We start from the raw sequence: 16,702 nt of genomic DNA, 5'->3' as shown, positions 1-16,702 counted from the left end.
AATGGAAGAGTAAGAAAAGGATATTTTCCTGGAACTTCAACACCCACTCTGTAGTCCACATAACTTTCATATGGATGGAAATTGAAAATAAAAAGGAGACCAGCTCTCTCAAATGCAATGACCTTGTTGGATTCATGCTTTTCAGTCACAAAAGCCTAGGAAGGAAAAAAAGAAAAAAGTAAATCCAATGCTAAGAAATATTTTGTTTCATAGAATCAATCATAGAATCATAGAATGGCTTGGATTGTGAGACCTCAAGGATCATCAAGTTCCAAACTCCTGCCATAGGCAAGGTTGCCAACCGCTAGATCAAGCACTAGATCAGGCTGCCCAGGGCCCCATCCAACCAGGCCTTGAACACCTCCGGGGACGGGGTATCCATGGCCTTTCTGGGCAGCCTGTTCCAGCATCTCACCACCTTCTGAGCGAAAAACTTCCCCCTCACTTAGATTACTAAATCTCCCTTAGTCTAGTTTAAAACCATTCCCCCTTGTCCTTATTGCTATCTACCCTTGTAAAAAGTTCACTTCCCTTCTGTTTGCAATCTCCCTTAAAATAGTGGAAGGCTGTAATGAGGTCTCCCAGCAGCCTTCTCTTCTCCAGACTGAACAAGCCCAGCTCCTTCAGCCTGTCTTCCTCACAGGAGAGGTGCTCCAGTCCTCTGATCATCTTCGTGGCCCTCCTCTGGACCCTCTCCAAAAATTCAACATCTTTCCTATACTGGGGGCCCCAGATTTGGATGCACTACCCCAGCTGAGGCTTCACGAGGGCAGAATTGAGGGGTACAATAACCTCTCTTGTCCTGCTGGCCACCCCTCTTCTGATGGCTGCAAGTAAACACTGCTGGTTCATGTTCAGTTTTTCCATCTACCAGGACCCCTAAGTCACGCTCAGCAGGGCTATTCTCAAGGAGTTCCTCTCCTAGCCTATATACGTACCTGAGATTAACCGAACAAAGTGCAAAAACATGCACTTTGCTTTGTTGATCGATTCTCATCAGGCTGAAAAGGACTCATCTTTTGAGTTAATCAAGGTCCCTCTGGATGGCATCCCTGCCTTCTGCTCTATCAACTGCACCACTCAGCTTGGGGTTATCAGCAAACTTGTGGAGAGCGCACTCGATCCCATCCTCTATGTCACTGATAAAGATGTTTAAGAGTACTGATCCCAGGACAGACCCCTGGGGGACACACTGCTCATCACCAGCCTTCACCTGGACATGGAGCCACTGACCACAAACCTCTGGCTGCAACCTTCCAACCAATTCCTTATTCAACAAATTGTCCACCCTTCAAATCCATCTCTCTGAAATTTAGAAATAAGGATGTGGTGGAGGCCCAAGTGAAAGGCCTTACAGAGGTCCAGCTAGATGACATCAGTTGCCTTCCGTTTGTCCACTGATGCTGTTATTCCACCATACAAGGCCAAAAGATTAGCCAAGCATGACTTTACCTTGGTGAAGTTATGCTGGCTGTCTTGGATCACCTGCTCATCCCTCATGGACCCTAACATGTCTTCCAGGAGGATCTGTTCCATGATCTTCTCAGGCGCAGAGGCAAGGCTCATCAGCCTGTAGTTCCCTGGGTCCTCCTTCCTCACTTTCTTATAAATGAATATGATGTTTCCCCTTTTCCAGTCACCAGGGATTTCACCTGACAGCCACGACTTTTCAAATATGACGGAGAGCAGCTCAGCAATCACCTCAGCCAGTTCCCTTAGGACCCTGGGATGCATGTCATCCAGACCCATAGACTTCTACACATTCAGCCTCATGAGGTGGTCTTAGACTTGCTCTGCCCTTACAGTGCATGGGAGGGAACTCTCCCAGTCCCCATCAAGAGGTTCAGGGATGTGAGGTTCAGGAATGTGAGAAATATGAGAATTCTGGTTCGTCGTGAAGACTGAGGCAAAGATCTCACTGAGTACCTCAGCCTCCTCCATATCTGCTGCAGCCAGTTCTCCTTTGTCATTTAGCAGGGGAGGTACACTACACTGTCTTTGGCCTGTCTCTTCTGACCTAGGTATCTACAGAACCCCTTCTTGTTTTTAACATCCCTCATTAAGTTCAGTTCCATCTGTGCCTTGGCTTTCCTAATCCCGTCTCTGCAAGTCCAGACAGCATCCCTGTATTCTTCCTGGGAGTCATATCCTTGTTTCCACTGCTGGTACACGCCCTTCTTTTCCCTCTGTTTGACCAGCAGGTCCTTGCCAAGCCACACTGGTTTCCTGCCTCCTCTGCCTGCTTTCTTATTCTGAGGAATGGAGAGCTCTTGGCTCTCTCAGTAAAGCATCCTTCAAGAGTAGCTAGCTTTGCTTCACAGCTTTGTCTCTAAGGCCAGCTTCCCAGGAGATCTCATTCAACAATTCCTAAAACAACCTGAAGTTTGTTCAGGGTCCTAACTCAACTCTTTCCCAGGCCCACGTTCCTCAAGATCATGAACTCAGCCAGGACATGGTCACTGCAGCCCAGGTTGTCTCTGACTGATCCTAATGTCTTTAACGATCTCTTCTACATTGGTGAGAACCAGGTCCAGAAACAGTTCACTTCTGGTCTGTCCATTACTTGAACCAGAAAGTTATTGCTGACGGACTCCAGGAGTCTCCTGGATTGCTTGCAGCTCACTATATTGCTTCCCCAGCAGATATTCGGACGGTTGAAATCCCGTCAGGTCTCATCAACAGGTTCCTCTTGATCAAGTGGCCTATAGTAGACCACCAACCAGCAGCCGTCCTCTACTGGTCTCATTCCTAATCTTAACCCACAGCCTCTCAGCCTGTCCCTGACTTTTTACAATTGAATTAACAAAAATAAGAAAAAAACACTGCTGCAATACCTCATTTGAAGTAAAACAATAAAAGATTCAAGCAATATAGATATTAGCATTAAATGTAAACAGTTACTGTTATGCCTACATAATGCCAAAGAAAATTTATGAACACTGAACTGTAGCATGCTTTTTAAAAGAATATGTAAAATTAAAGACGAAGAAGTACATTTTCCTTTTAGCAAAACTGGATCCCTTTTATCAAATAATTTTTCCATTTACATGGGGTGAGGATCAGCACCAGTTCTTAGTGCTTTTGTTTTTTTAATAATGCCCCAAATAACTCTGATAAACTACATAAAACACCTTTGCTATATTTGCTAACGCCATTAATAACTAGAAGCACATTTAAAAAAATCTTTGAAGTAGATTATGACTAGTATGAAATAATTTAAACACTGAGAAATTATAATTCAGTTGCTTTAATAAGAAAAGGTAGAGTGCAATATCTAGGAAAAAAAAAGGCAAATGCAAAAGTGACAAGTTAAAGACTCAGAAACTATACCTTACACTACAGCCGATCAAAAGTGTTTTCTCAGTAATAATTATTTACGTAAAAGTAACTTGTCAGAACAATTTACACTTTCCCAAAGCAATCCTTGGATTGGATTACACACAATTTCATAGTCTGCTTTATCCAATCTGCAGTTAAAAAAAAATACCAAAAATAATACAAAAAGAGCTTGCTATGAAGCTAGAAGGAGACTGTTTCACATTTCCATTATCCATGGAAGATATTTCAGTGACGAGTTTTGACAACTTGAAATATATAGAGACACATTACACAGCGCATAATAAAGTGCTGTTTAAAATTTCTGCATGCAAATTCTGTATTGTTGTCATTCTGAACACGTACACAACTGGTGACTAAAAACTTATCATTTAGTATATACAGCTTACCGGAGGAGATGCAAGCCAGCCAAATTTTTCTTCCAATTTATTCATATCTCTATCAAACTCATTTAGGAATTTATAGCGAAGAAGATGATCATCAGTAAGATTGAACTGTCTTCTGGCATAGTGAAAGCTCTCATTATTCCCTTTCCTGGGGAAGTCAAGCCATTCTGGATGCCCAAATTCATTACCTGTATTTAAAAATATTAAGGAGCTATGAAATCATGTGCTAAAAATAATAATAAAATCTTAGAAATAAAATACATTAAAAGGTATTTCCTTTCTACAAGTTTTAAATTTCAAAGAATAACTCTTCGTACATGAATTGATCCTTTAATGATTAAAATCATTTTTAGAACATTCACGCTTGGTAACAGTTTTGTTTGGCCAATAAAACTAGCAAAGCAAAATATCCACGAACCCAAAGGGAAATCAGAATTGATGGATGTATTTTAACCTCTGTGCTATTATATCATGATAATTTCTCATTCCAATTCCTTAAAATAAGGACAACAGGAATTCAGTCAAGCAGGATACAAGCTTCAGAGTCACTATAAAACCATCACCATAGTAAGTCCATTACCTTAGAGAACTTATCAGAAATCAGCACTGTCAGTTTCCATAACCACAGAGTCAGAAATTTCCTTAAAAAAGCCGTAAGACCAGGGACCCACTTTGACCATTTTTTTTATTTATTTTTTTTTATGGTGGCTATAAATATTATCATCACTGCTTCTAGTAGTATAAAAATAACAACTGGAAAAGATATCCTAGTTCAAGGAGTAGGCTAGATTGTATAGAATAAAGCACAGTGTTTAACAATGATGAATTCAGTGTTTTATATTGAAAACAAGTCACTTAATAGGTGTGACACTTCAATGATATTAACGAAACGACTTGAGTGAGCCCCTCTGTACCGAGAACTCCTTTCCTACACGCTATACTTTGTTTCACACACACAAGAGACCCTTTTAAGGACTGGTGCAATGCATGTTTCAATTCTGAATTCATCCACACTCACAGTGGTTCAGGTCCCATTGACTGTGCAAATGTGGTAGTTTAGTTAGTGGTAATGCCTCATAAGTTTACCGGTCTCATCGCAGTTACCTACCCACACAACTACTCTTTAAGGCATGAAATTGGCTTATTCAGAGTTAGGTGAAACTCTATGTTAAAACATAAAAAATTTTAAAAAGCATGAAAAAAGTTAACATTTAACAAAGTAAGAAAAAGCTTGGCTTACATAGAATCTCCAAAGCATATCTCAAGCTGACAAAGCTAAAGAATCATGTCAACACTTCAACTGGAATACAGCATATCAAACGTCATTCAGGTATGCAAACTCTTTTTTGTTTTGTTCTATATACCCTAACTGTTACAGCTTGATGCAAATCCAGATGAACTTAAATGTTTTTAATTCATGCTATAACCTATTGCCTAGTAAGTATACTCCCAGCCAATTCTGACTATTCATTTTACACAGGATTAGATGGCATTCAATATTTTGAAAATTAAACATATTGCAAAGTCTGCAATAGTTAGTTCACCACAAATTTTTTATGGAGAGCACATAGAATACCTACTCACTCCAAAATACAGGCAACAAGCGGTGTATCTGGAAATACGTAAAGTAACACAATCAGACATAAAAGGGTTACTATTAAGAAAAATCCTAAACTTCCTACAAGCAGCTACTCAACTTCTGGCAATAAACTGCAGTTTTGTGGGCAGATGAAAGACAGGGATGCTGAGGGAAGGTGAGCACTGTTTCCTGGATGGATACCTTGCATGTGTAGCCACCATCTGCTGTCTCACACAGCCTGCGTTGCCTGGGAGGTTCTGAGGATACAGTCAACAGTGACAGCTATGAATTTAGATTTTCAAAATGGTTTTTGTCTATTTCCATGCTTCATGGGAATAAAGAAGTGAACAAAGAACAAAAGAGAGAGGCTGCATATATATTTAGGAGAATTCTCTGCACTGGTACTTGTTTTGTAAGCTAGCTGACAAGTTGTAAATTAAATTTCCCGTTCAAAAGCTAAGCCACTAAATTTCATATTCAGCTAAGAACTAGAGACAAATATAAAAGAATCAGAATCACAGCAGGACTCTCAAAATGACCTTGGAATAATACTGGATTGAGCTCTTAAACAGTGATAACAATAAGGTACAAAATCAGAGAAAAGATGTTGCTGCAAAACAGTTTACCTAACCACATTCAGTATTCTCTTTAGAGCTGGACAAGGCACTACCTTCGTTCATGATCTGTGCACTATCGAAAAGATGGATTACACAAGATAGCTTAGTTAGAGAGTAAGAAACATCAGAAAGTCAGATGATACATATCTTGAAAAGATAACCAGGGAAATTGTAACTTTTCATTCAAGAAAAACATAAAAATGGGGAAATAACCAATGGAAGATAGTGAACATAGACAGAACCAGCACATCATTTTAATGGAGTATTTCACCAGAAGCGTCTCTCTTTATGTTTAGACCATACAGCATCACCCCTGTCTCCATCTGCTTTCCTCTCTTCCCCCGCCACAGTAGCTAGTGTTTTTTGAACGCTGTTTGTGTTTTTACCTTGTTAAAAAAAAAAAAAAAGCAAAATAAAAAAGTTAATGTTTTAATCATTGATAATAGTCAATAAGAAATAAGGAATTTAACAAAGAATCATAGAATCACTAAGGTTGGAAAAGACCTCTAAGATGATCTAGGCCAAGCACATAGTCCCCACCATGCCCACTAGCCATGTCCCTCAGTGCCATATGCACACTGTTCTTGAATACCTCCAGGGATAGTGACTCCACCACCTCCCTGGGCAGCCTGTTCCAATGCCTCACTCTTCTTCCTGAGAAGAAATTTTCCCTAATATCCAACTTGAACATCTTCAGGCACAACTTGAAGCCATTCCCTCTTGTCCTATTACCTGGGAGAAGAGGCTGACCTCCACCTCTACACCATCTCCTTTCAGATCATTGTAGAGAGCGATAAGGTCTCCCCTGAGCCTCCTCTTCTCCCGACTAAACAATACCAGTTCTTTCTGCCACTCCCCAAAAGACTTGTGCTCCAGATCCAATACCAGCTTCATTGCCCTGCTCTGGACACTCTCCAGGGCCTCAGTGTCTTTCTTGTAGTGAGGGGCCCAAAACTGAACACAATATTCAAGATGCAGCCTCACCAGTGCTGAGTACACAGTGTAGCAACTCAATAAAGACCATATTACTTGCTTGTGCCAGAATAGCATGTAGAAGTTCTAAACACTTAGCTGCTTACACTTTAATGTCTATTTCTGTGGATATCTACTGGACATGTGGGTATCTTCTTTATTTGTGAACCCTTTGAATTCTTCGCTTATCTTTAAGTGTCTCTTAATTCCTCTTTTGAGAAAGACAAATTTAAATGTCAATTCTGACAGAAAAAAAAAATCAAGCAGGCTTTTTTTTGTTATGTGCTTCAGATGTAACATAGGGAAGGGAACTAACAATAACAATGCCAGTGGGCCTTCTAATAAACTTAAACAGACTTCTGCAACTTGAAAAGCATTAATGCTACACATTTCTCAAGAAGAAATACACATCTTGAAGTACTTTTTTTAAAAAAAAAAGAAATCTTTTTAATTGCTTCTTATTCTATTTTAACTCTACAGCAAAAGAAGGGAGGAGCTAGGAAACAGAAAGCAGGGGGTAACTGACTGATGCTTACTTCTAGCCAAAGGTATCTGTGAAGTACATGCTTCATCCTCCCTTGTGTTCCACTTCTCCTTCCTGATGAGAATCAGAAGCATTCACTTATTAATAATTGTGAAAACCTCCAAGCGTAGAAGTACTATTGGGATTTCTTTTCCTGTAATTAATTTGCTGTTTGATGTAAAGGTCCAAAGGACAGATTAACAAGAAGCCAGCTGCTATAAATGATGCAAATCAAGACAATGGAACTAATGTGGGGGAGGCTGAGAACAAGGCTGAAATTAACTGAGATTTTGATTATAGAAACAAAACAAAGACAAATCATTGAAGTACAATGCATACTAATTTTATTTAGGAATTAATTCAACTTTGCTATTCCCTACATATTGTGCAACTTTATTGTGTACAAGATTTCAAGTTCATAGTCCCAAAGGAATTAACACTACAACTACAATGAAAATTTACATCACACTTGTTTATTAGGGTAGAAATACATCTACAGCACAAAGTACTTATGATGATTACTTCGTAGCTGAGCCCCACAGGTCATTAAAGTTTTCTTGATCTCCCCTCTTAAGACATTTTTACTAGTTATTTCCTCTCAAAAAATAAGGCTAAACAAAACTGAGGGCATATTTAGAAGATGTAGGCAGTGCTAAGAGATGTCTGGTATTTTTGTTTGCTTTTGTTTGTTGTTTTTTAACAAATTATGACATTAAATTCTCTAAAGGCAGTTAAAGCAAGTAGTTCACTTGATACATCAAAAGTTAGAAGCTTTAGTAGATGTATAACGTTGAACAAGTATATAAATGATCTAAAATAATGTAAAAAGATCCTACTTAAAGCAGATGAGCTAGAGACTAGGCACATTGTGACACACAGCTGCTCTACCTTAACACATTTCTACCAAAGTGGTAGTTTAAACAATTAAATTATGAGTAAAAAATGAGTAATTAGATCATTCATGAGTTATAACTGATTTGAACTTAACTTCACTACCTTTGTGAACATTGATCATAATACAGCAATCTGCAGAATACAGAGTCAATGTAAATCAGATCTAGATAGAACCATTGCTAAAATCAACATTTCAAACAATTAATTCCCATTTTCCCTAAATGCAGAGCTCTTGGACTTTAAGCAGTTCTAATCCTTTGTACTTAGTCACTGTTGCACTAAATCTTCTTCAGCCCCTTAAGTAACTCAACAACATTCATATTACCTGAACTGTGCATGGAACTCTGTCTTTCCTTCAAATTACAATGGAATGAGTTTCATACAAGCAGTCATTTAATTTTGTCATTCACATGAAAATATAATAAATTCCAAATTGACTGTTGTTGAAATAGCTGGGCTAGGCAACTTGAAGACTTTTATATTTTTCTATTTTTCACTAGCCTTCAATTGGTCCAGTAAAGCCTAACAGAAACAGTTCAAGCAAAACTTATTGTACAGTTCTTGCCTAAAACACAACCTAGAAGAAACTAAAACATAAATTAGAGGAAATATAATGAATAAGTTAGTGGCAAATAGAGATGTAAATAATTCTGTGAAAGAAGCATTTTCACCTTCTGAAAATATCAGATATTGTCCTTCAAATCTATGAGGAGACAAAAATAAAGACAAGTATTGTATTTGTTTTGAAACTCAGATCTTTCATACCCAAAGGGATTCTTTTGACCTCTGACTGGACAATTCCTTCTTCCCACTTTCCATCATCTCCATACGAACTGTCTTACATATACAGTGCCATGTGCAAAGATTTTTTTGAAACACATTTTTGAAGGCTCTGAATTGGTATTTCTATTCCTTATTAAAAAAAAAAAAAGTATGAAAAAATTACCATCTACCCTTGGCATAAGAAAAGCCATGCAAGATAAATTTGCTGGAAGTTAAAATTTGGTTGAAAGTATTTCAGTGAAATATTTTCAGAACCATTACAGTGGGCTGCATTAGCCTATTTACTATTATGTACATTTAATTAATATTCTTTGTGTAGGATCAAAAAGTCTTTCACTAAGTCTGCACAACCTACAGCCTACAAGGATGGATTTTCAGGTAGCAGAAAAGGGATTCAAGTATCTTTTCCTTATAAATACAGTGATATTACTTATCTATTAGCATTACCACAATAAAGGAGATTTGTTTTTTTATCCACTGCAAGTCATTGTGACCACATTATCTGGTGTTTACATAGATATTCTTCATAAAGTTACCAAATGCTCTAAACACCAGAGTATTTGTGACATAACATTGGCCTGACATCATGTGTAGGAAAATCTCCAAAACATCAAGTCACAGGGTACAGCAAGGAAGCTAGTGGTCATGCAGTCACAGTTGTAGAGACCAGTTTCCTTTGCTATGTGGTAACCAATCTACTTCTGACAAATAACAAGATATAAATAGATTTATGATCATACCTGTGACAACAACTGTGCTATTAATGGAAGTGGAGGCAAGACAGTAAATAAAAACAGGGATACCACACTGGATGGACATCAGAGCAAAAGCCTAACAGTGTTAAATAGACTTGAGAAAATAATTAATAACTTATATTACTGAAAGAATTAGGGAAGAATTAGAAATTTAATTATGAATGAAATTACAACTACAATACAGGAATGGCAAATATAACGTCACTAATTAAGATCCTTGATCCTGAAATTACATTAAGTATACCACGATGTGCAAGACATCATAACAGATTTTAGATGCTAAGTTGAATGTATATAAGAAAATGACAAAGTACAGAAAGGGCTTATCAGAAGTACAGCATTCTAGACTAGCTTAACTTCTGGTAGTGTCTTAAGAAGTGCAATATATTAAATCTAATTCTACAATATATCACAGAAAAGCACAACTTCATTTAATCAGAAACTAAAACAGGCTTGCATGGAATCTTTTTGCATCTTTTATGGAATCAGGTTTGTATCTTTTTGAGTCTCATTTGCTTCTTTTGCTAAGCATGGATATTGCACCTATAGCATCAAGCCTGGCAACACAAAGCATTATTGTGCTCGTGCAGTAGTACTCAGAGGATGTTTCCTGGCTATTCCCAAAGTCAGATGAGTGTGTGGCAATTCAGGCTGACTGAAACTCAGCATGAAGGGAGATGATAAAAGGTAACAGACGTTTACTCCTGTTGCAGAGTATAATAATACAATATGAGAACATTTGTTCAGCTATACAGTAAGTAATCTATACCGATCCTGTTTTGTTATTAAACCTTTGCTGTGCTGTATGACTGTGCACACACATATACACATAAGTTATGAAGTTTTCTGTTGGGATCCTCGACTCCAGCTGGAGAACACTGTCATCACTGATTAGTTGTATGTGGATCAGCTGGAAACGGCTCAAGATGGAGGATAAAGGAGGGGACCCTGCCTGCATTACAGGAAAAAAGAATGCATATCTTCTAGTGTGGAACAAAAGTATTTCTCTAATGTGCCAAAGGCATAGGGAAGTACTCAGTCCATAAAATGGCTACCCGAGCTCACACCGGAGATACAGTTCTCTACCCACAGCAGCTGACAAGAGCCAGGCCAACTACTCAATGATTCTTTTTGTAATGGAAATTTTAAGGAACTCCTAGTATGTCTGACTTGCTGCTTTAAGAAATCTTTCAGGTTAACTATAGATACAGTTTCTTGTCCTCACAACAGAATAGCACATACATTTCTACAGTACTAAATAAAGGCTTCTGTTATAACTTCCTTTTCTACTTACATAGACTCTTTTTTTCCTTCAGTACTTCTCAATCTCAATTTTTATCACAGCTAACAGTTCGAATGCATGGTTTTAACATAAAGACATGGGTCTGCAATGCCATACCTAGATAATATACAAGGAAACCCAACTGAATCATAAAAAAAAAAAATACTCTTTCATTGTTTCATTACGAAACAATTTTGTGCTGGAGAATACCAGCTCTGGCAAAATCTTAACTAGGGCAAATGCTCTCCATGTCTTTCTTTGAGGCTAATAAAAATAAATAAATGCTGGGTCACGGAGAAACTGCTTCTGCATTCTGTCAGTTTGAGAACAAAGCTAGGGTGTCAGCTCTGTTATGAATGTTATTGTCCTCCTCCCTTCCCTTGCCAGTCTCTGGCTGGTTAAATTAAAACTCAAAACATTTCAAGAACTGTGAAAACTGTGTTCTTTTCTTACTTCCTAAGCAATATTATCGTGGATTTTCAAATTGGAAAGAATAAAGTACAACATAAAAAAAATTATAAGCCTATGAAAACTATGTAGATAAACATAGTATTTATGACATGCACAAAAGCTGCTTCTGTGTGGAAGAAATGGACCTAGTGTTGTTGGTTGACGCTCGACTAAACATGAGCCAGTAGTGTGCCCAGGTGGCCAAGGCGGCCAATGGGATCCTGGCTTATACCAGAAATAGTATCGCCAGCAGGAACAGGGAAGTGATAGTTCCTCTGTACTCAGCACTGGTGAGGCTGCACCTTGAGTACCGTGTTCAGTTTTGGGCTACTACAAGAAAGACACTGAGGCCCTGGAGCGTGTTCAGAGAATGGCAACAAAGCTGGTAAGGGATCTACAGCACAAGTCTTACAGGAAGTGGCTCAGGGAACTGAGATTGTTCAGTCTGGAGAAGAGGCGGCTCAGGGGAGACCTTATTGGTCCCTACAACTTGGTGATTCTCTGATATATATATATATATAGTAAAAGTAATATATAGCGTATACGTATACACACACACTTATTTAGAGATCATTTACTGGTCACTGACCTTTTCTCCTCCAAGAGATACATTTACAGTATACATCACTTACAATAAATGTTTTCTTGTTAAAGCAAACAAATCTACCTCATCTTTCTCTCAGTCATTAAAGCAAAATGCCACTGGTTAATACAAATAAATCACCCAGAAAAGCAAATATACTGATATCAGAGACTTTGTTTAAATAGAAATCTATGAAGCCTCTTGAATGTATATTTCATAGAAGTGGACAAGTGCTTACCAAAACTCTGCTTTTGCAAGATACTGTATTAATTTTATATTATTTTTTAAAAGATTTGGTATTCTCATCTTTTCCCTATTTAATATGTTGACCATTTTACACCACATTAGACTACTGCTTGGTACACAGGTTGTCAAGCCTAGGCAAATACAGTTAACCTGTACCTGTATGCAGATACTATGGAATTTTTCAAAAGGCCTCCATTTTTGAAATATACTACAATTTGCACAATTTAGTTTTTTTTTTTCCCATTTATTAGATGATCACAGTACTTTCAAAGTTCTCGATGACAAAGACTCTGAAATATTCTCTTAAAATTGTATGTATTGTTATCTATTCCTTACACAGTCTACTTGGCAAATAAGAGATCAGCAGAAATCCCATTAAAAGACACTTCTCACAACAAGTAATGCTACATTCTTTTTAAGCTGGAAAAATAAATGTTTTGAAATCTCAGTAGAATTCAAGATTAATATACTGTTGTAAAGCCAAGGAAGTAAGGCCCCATTCCAGACTTCTATGAAATATATTTTACTTGATTTCTATTAGATTTATATGCCATAAAAATGATACAGTTGACACCCTGGTTCCCATGTGTATCTCCCAGGGCTATATCTGGCTTATCTAAGGAAGTCTTTCATGGAGAATGGCCGTAGTAGAGAACACTGCAGGAATACATTAAGATCTTTGTGCATGACATACATCTGCATGACATGGAGTAGAAACACTTGACCTCTAGGGGCATCCATGCTCAGGATGATGCCCCTGTTGGCAGGAGCTGGGCAAAGACATACATTGGCTACTTCCATGCAAGTAAAACTGTTTTTATGGTCCTACCTTTCATTATACTCCCCTTTTGCTGTAGTTCATGATAAAGCATAGTATAGCTAGTAAAGCATACCAGCATAGATAGTAAAAGATTCATACAGAAAGGGTCCCATTTTTGTATACTGCATAGGCATTCCTAGCTTCTCAGCTAAGAGCTTACTTTTTAAAAAACAGTTGCAACTAATCCTTAACTCCCTTATTAGGACAGGAACGCATCTGTACAGCATCAAAAACACTGAGAGTGTTCAAACTTATGCTGTTAAGCTTACTTTATATTGTGTACCTGATGAGTTTCATAACTTCCCTAGAGCATTTTTAACATTAAAAATAGTGATTGTTAACATGACTCATACAAACATAACTATAAGCTTACTTTGCAAGAAATGAGAAGTAATGTCTCAAGTACTTTTTTTTGTATTTTATTACTGCATAAAGGCTTAAGTTGCTTTATAGCAGCATTCCATCTGTTTTTGCATTTTGTACTCAACAGGGATATTCAAGTCTGCAGTAAGGATGGCAGTCCCAGGCCCAGATTAGAAATATGTTCTTTTATAGTTATGCATAGATACTCATGTCATGAAGTGGCAGCTGAGTACAACATTACTAGTAAGTACATTACATGTGTGTTATAAAATCACAGAATCATGAAAATTGGAAAAGATCACTACGATCTTTTAGTCCAATCATCAACCCATCACAACCCATTCTACTCAGAAGCACCAACTCTTTGTATCTGTATCTGGGACGGTAGGATGGTCCTGGAGCTCACTTACATAGAGGAACAGCTTGGTGTAGGCAGAGTGGACAGAGCATGACACTGTACAGTATGATTTACATTAGTTTCCATCAGAGGAAAAGTGCAGTGTGTTTGCAGTTAGAAGAACTATATTTACACAGGAAAGTATTTCTCTGGAATAAGCATTTCATTTATTTAGCTGTATCATTTTCATCAAAAGAGAATTCAATCAAATATTATTAATGCCATTAATAATATTTAGTTTGCAGGGGAACACAAATGTTTTTCCTTAAATGCTTTAGTGAACAGAACTCAAGAGTTTTGTCAGTTCATAATACTGACCAATAAAAAAGGACCATGAAAAGTCATCTAGATCAGATTTTACTAACCTACTCTTAAAAAATTCTAGTCGTGAATGTTTTTGTATTTCAGCTCCCCTCACATAGTGTAGAATAATATATTTCTGACATAAAACTTACTCCAAGATCACATACTGCGTTTAACAAATTGACTAACAATGTAAACTATGTATTGCTGCTACACTGCAGCAGTTTTCATTTTGCTGTTTCCTACTAGTAGCATCTTGGCAAAACAACAGACTGACAGGGAAACTGTGACATTTCCACTACATTGAATACCTACTCAATGATACATCTTTTCTTACTAGATTGTTGTTACAACAACAACAAAAACTGAAAAGAAAAAAAAAAAGCCGAAAACAATTCCCCTCCGAAACAAAACTTGATGAGAAGAAACTTTCTCCAAACAGAAGATGTCAACAAAGGAGTTCGAGCTAATTCTTTCAGTGTGACATATTGCTAGCTATTGGTGAATACCACAATTAACAGGTCAACAGATTTTAAAAGTGAATGAAGGACAAGACAGTAACAGGAAGAGGTCACAGAAAAATGGCAGACTTCTTTTTTGCCATGATACATTAAGTAAATGGAAGCTTTCTTACTGGCTCCAGTTAGTCCAAAATTTCATCCTCTAATTTTGAGATAATAGATAAAGCATTAAGCTAGTGAAATTAAATGAAAACTAAAGAAAAAGACTACTTGAATAATATTTGATAAAAGAGAAAGTTAAAGCTTTTCACATGAAGTAAGTCAACAATGAAAGTTTAAATTGTTCAGCAACATTCAATGCTTGCAATAGGAGAAAATGTAGTTAAATCAGGTAAATCTGCATTTGCTAAGAGCACAAAATGGTAAAATTTGATTTGACTCTAAAAAAATAAAAACAGGAAAAAAAACCAACACAAAGCAAATTGTCAGCTTGCCTTTGCAGTCTGGGGAGTCAAAAACAGTTACACTTGAAAGAGGACTGCAACTGATGTCAAAGCTGACAAGAAACTAAGGTATCTAGGAGCACAACTTGGGGCAAGAAGGTATAAAACAACCTTGTCAGATATAGAAATATATAAGGGCCATTCCAAAGGTAACACATCCTATTTTATTATGTTGGCCCATGATGCCAAAGGTGGATGTTGGTTTTATGGCAGTAGAGGTTGAACCTTCCTACCAATATTCCATTACATTTTGTTGCTGTGTGACAGATGGCAGCAGAAGGGCAGTCTGACAAAATGACTTCTGACACAGAAGTGCGCATGAAGCAAAGATGTGTCATTGAATTCCTCCAAGTGGAAAACCTGGCACCCATTAACGTTCATTGATGCTTGCTGAACGTTTGAGGAGACCACACAGTGGATGTGAGTACAGTGAGGCAGTGGGTGGTACATTTCAGCAGTGGTGACAACAACGTGAAAGACAAGCCACGTTCCAGACAGCCATGCACAGTGGTCACACCATGAAATGAAGAGTATCTCAATCACCTTATCTTCACAACTTGGCTCACAGTGGTGGCTATGTAGAAAAATAGCATTTTGTAGGCTGAGAATGTATTTTATCATATAGCATTATTGTGCTCTTTGTTGCAGTTTCCATGGAAATAAATAAAAGCATTACTTTCAGAGTAACCTACATATATTTTACAAAATCCTTCATACTAGCTGACTCTAAACAGTTGTTAAATTCCTTAAAGTCCTCAGGAAGGTAGAAATGATGCACAGAGAATGTCAGCCTTATCTTCTACTCAAATGCACACAGTGTCCACTTCACAACTGACACATCATCTACTCTAGAAAATCAGTTCCTTTCTTGTAAATATGCCTTTACATGCACTAGAAATATTTACACCTGCATAACACATGCTTTATAGGCAGAATCGCAACAAAGAAACAAGAAGTCAGATAGACACTGGATTATGAACTTCTCAGCTGCCCACAGAACAGGCCAGACACTTTAATGTCAAATAAACAAAAAGTAATACGAAGTCTTGCCTTCTTGAAACTGTAGTTTCAATACTTCTAGTTGCAGAACTGAACCTCTTCCTATTTAGTGTCCTCAAAGAAGTATATTCCCAGTATTCCTCCTAGAATCACACATCACTGCTTTGAGCCCACATCAAAGCTTCCTCCTGTCAGCTGTCTCCTGCTCTCCAACCAAATGCGACTCACCCTGTCATGCTGAGTATGCATTCATAAACTTCTTAAAAGATACTTGTTTTTAAACCATATTAAGACCAATTTCAAACATCTAATTTGTCATTGTTTTACATGGACCTGGGCACTTGCTAAGAGAATTTCAAAAACTTCATTCTGTGGTTATTGTAAAAGCTTGCAAAAAAGCCCAGCATCTTAGTGCTATCTACACTATTTTTTTCCTTAAAGAGATGGAAA

At 37.6% G+C, this 16,702-nt stretch overlaps 1 protein-coding gene across 5 annotated transcripts in view; it reads right to left on the bottom strand.

The window, feature by feature from the left end:
• The window catches only part of GBE1 (1,4-alpha-glucan branching enzyme 1), a 164,507-nt gene that overhangs the window by 31,437 nt on the left and 116,368 nt on the right, over positions 1-16,702 (bottom strand). For 3 of the 5 annotated variants that reach the window (XM_021402973.1, XM_021402981.1, XM_021402987.1), the window contains 2 exons: positions 3,726-3,910; positions 25-155 (listed from right to left, as the gene is read on the bottom strand). In XM_021402973.1, the coding sequence (XP_021258648.1) occupies positions 25-155; positions 3,726-3,910 (316 nt within the window). Of the gene's footprint in view, positions 1-24; positions 156-3,725; positions 3,911-5,502; positions 6,305-7,333; positions 7,489-16,702 lie in introns of those variants that run through there. The other 2 variants (XR_002440516.1, XM_021402997.1) reach the window with 2 other exon arrangements.

Source organism: Numida meleagris, chromosome 1 (genome assembly GCF_002078875.1).
Source record: "Numida meleagris isolate 19003 breed g44 Domestic line chromosome 1, NumMel1.0, whole genome shotgun sequence".
Classification (NCBI taxonomy): domain Eukaryota; kingdom Metazoa; phylum Chordata; class Aves; order Galliformes; family Numididae; genus Numida; species Numida meleagris.
The sequence above is the reverse complement of the archived record's forward strand: the minus strand, read 5'-3'. Positions and strand labels throughout refer to the sequence as shown.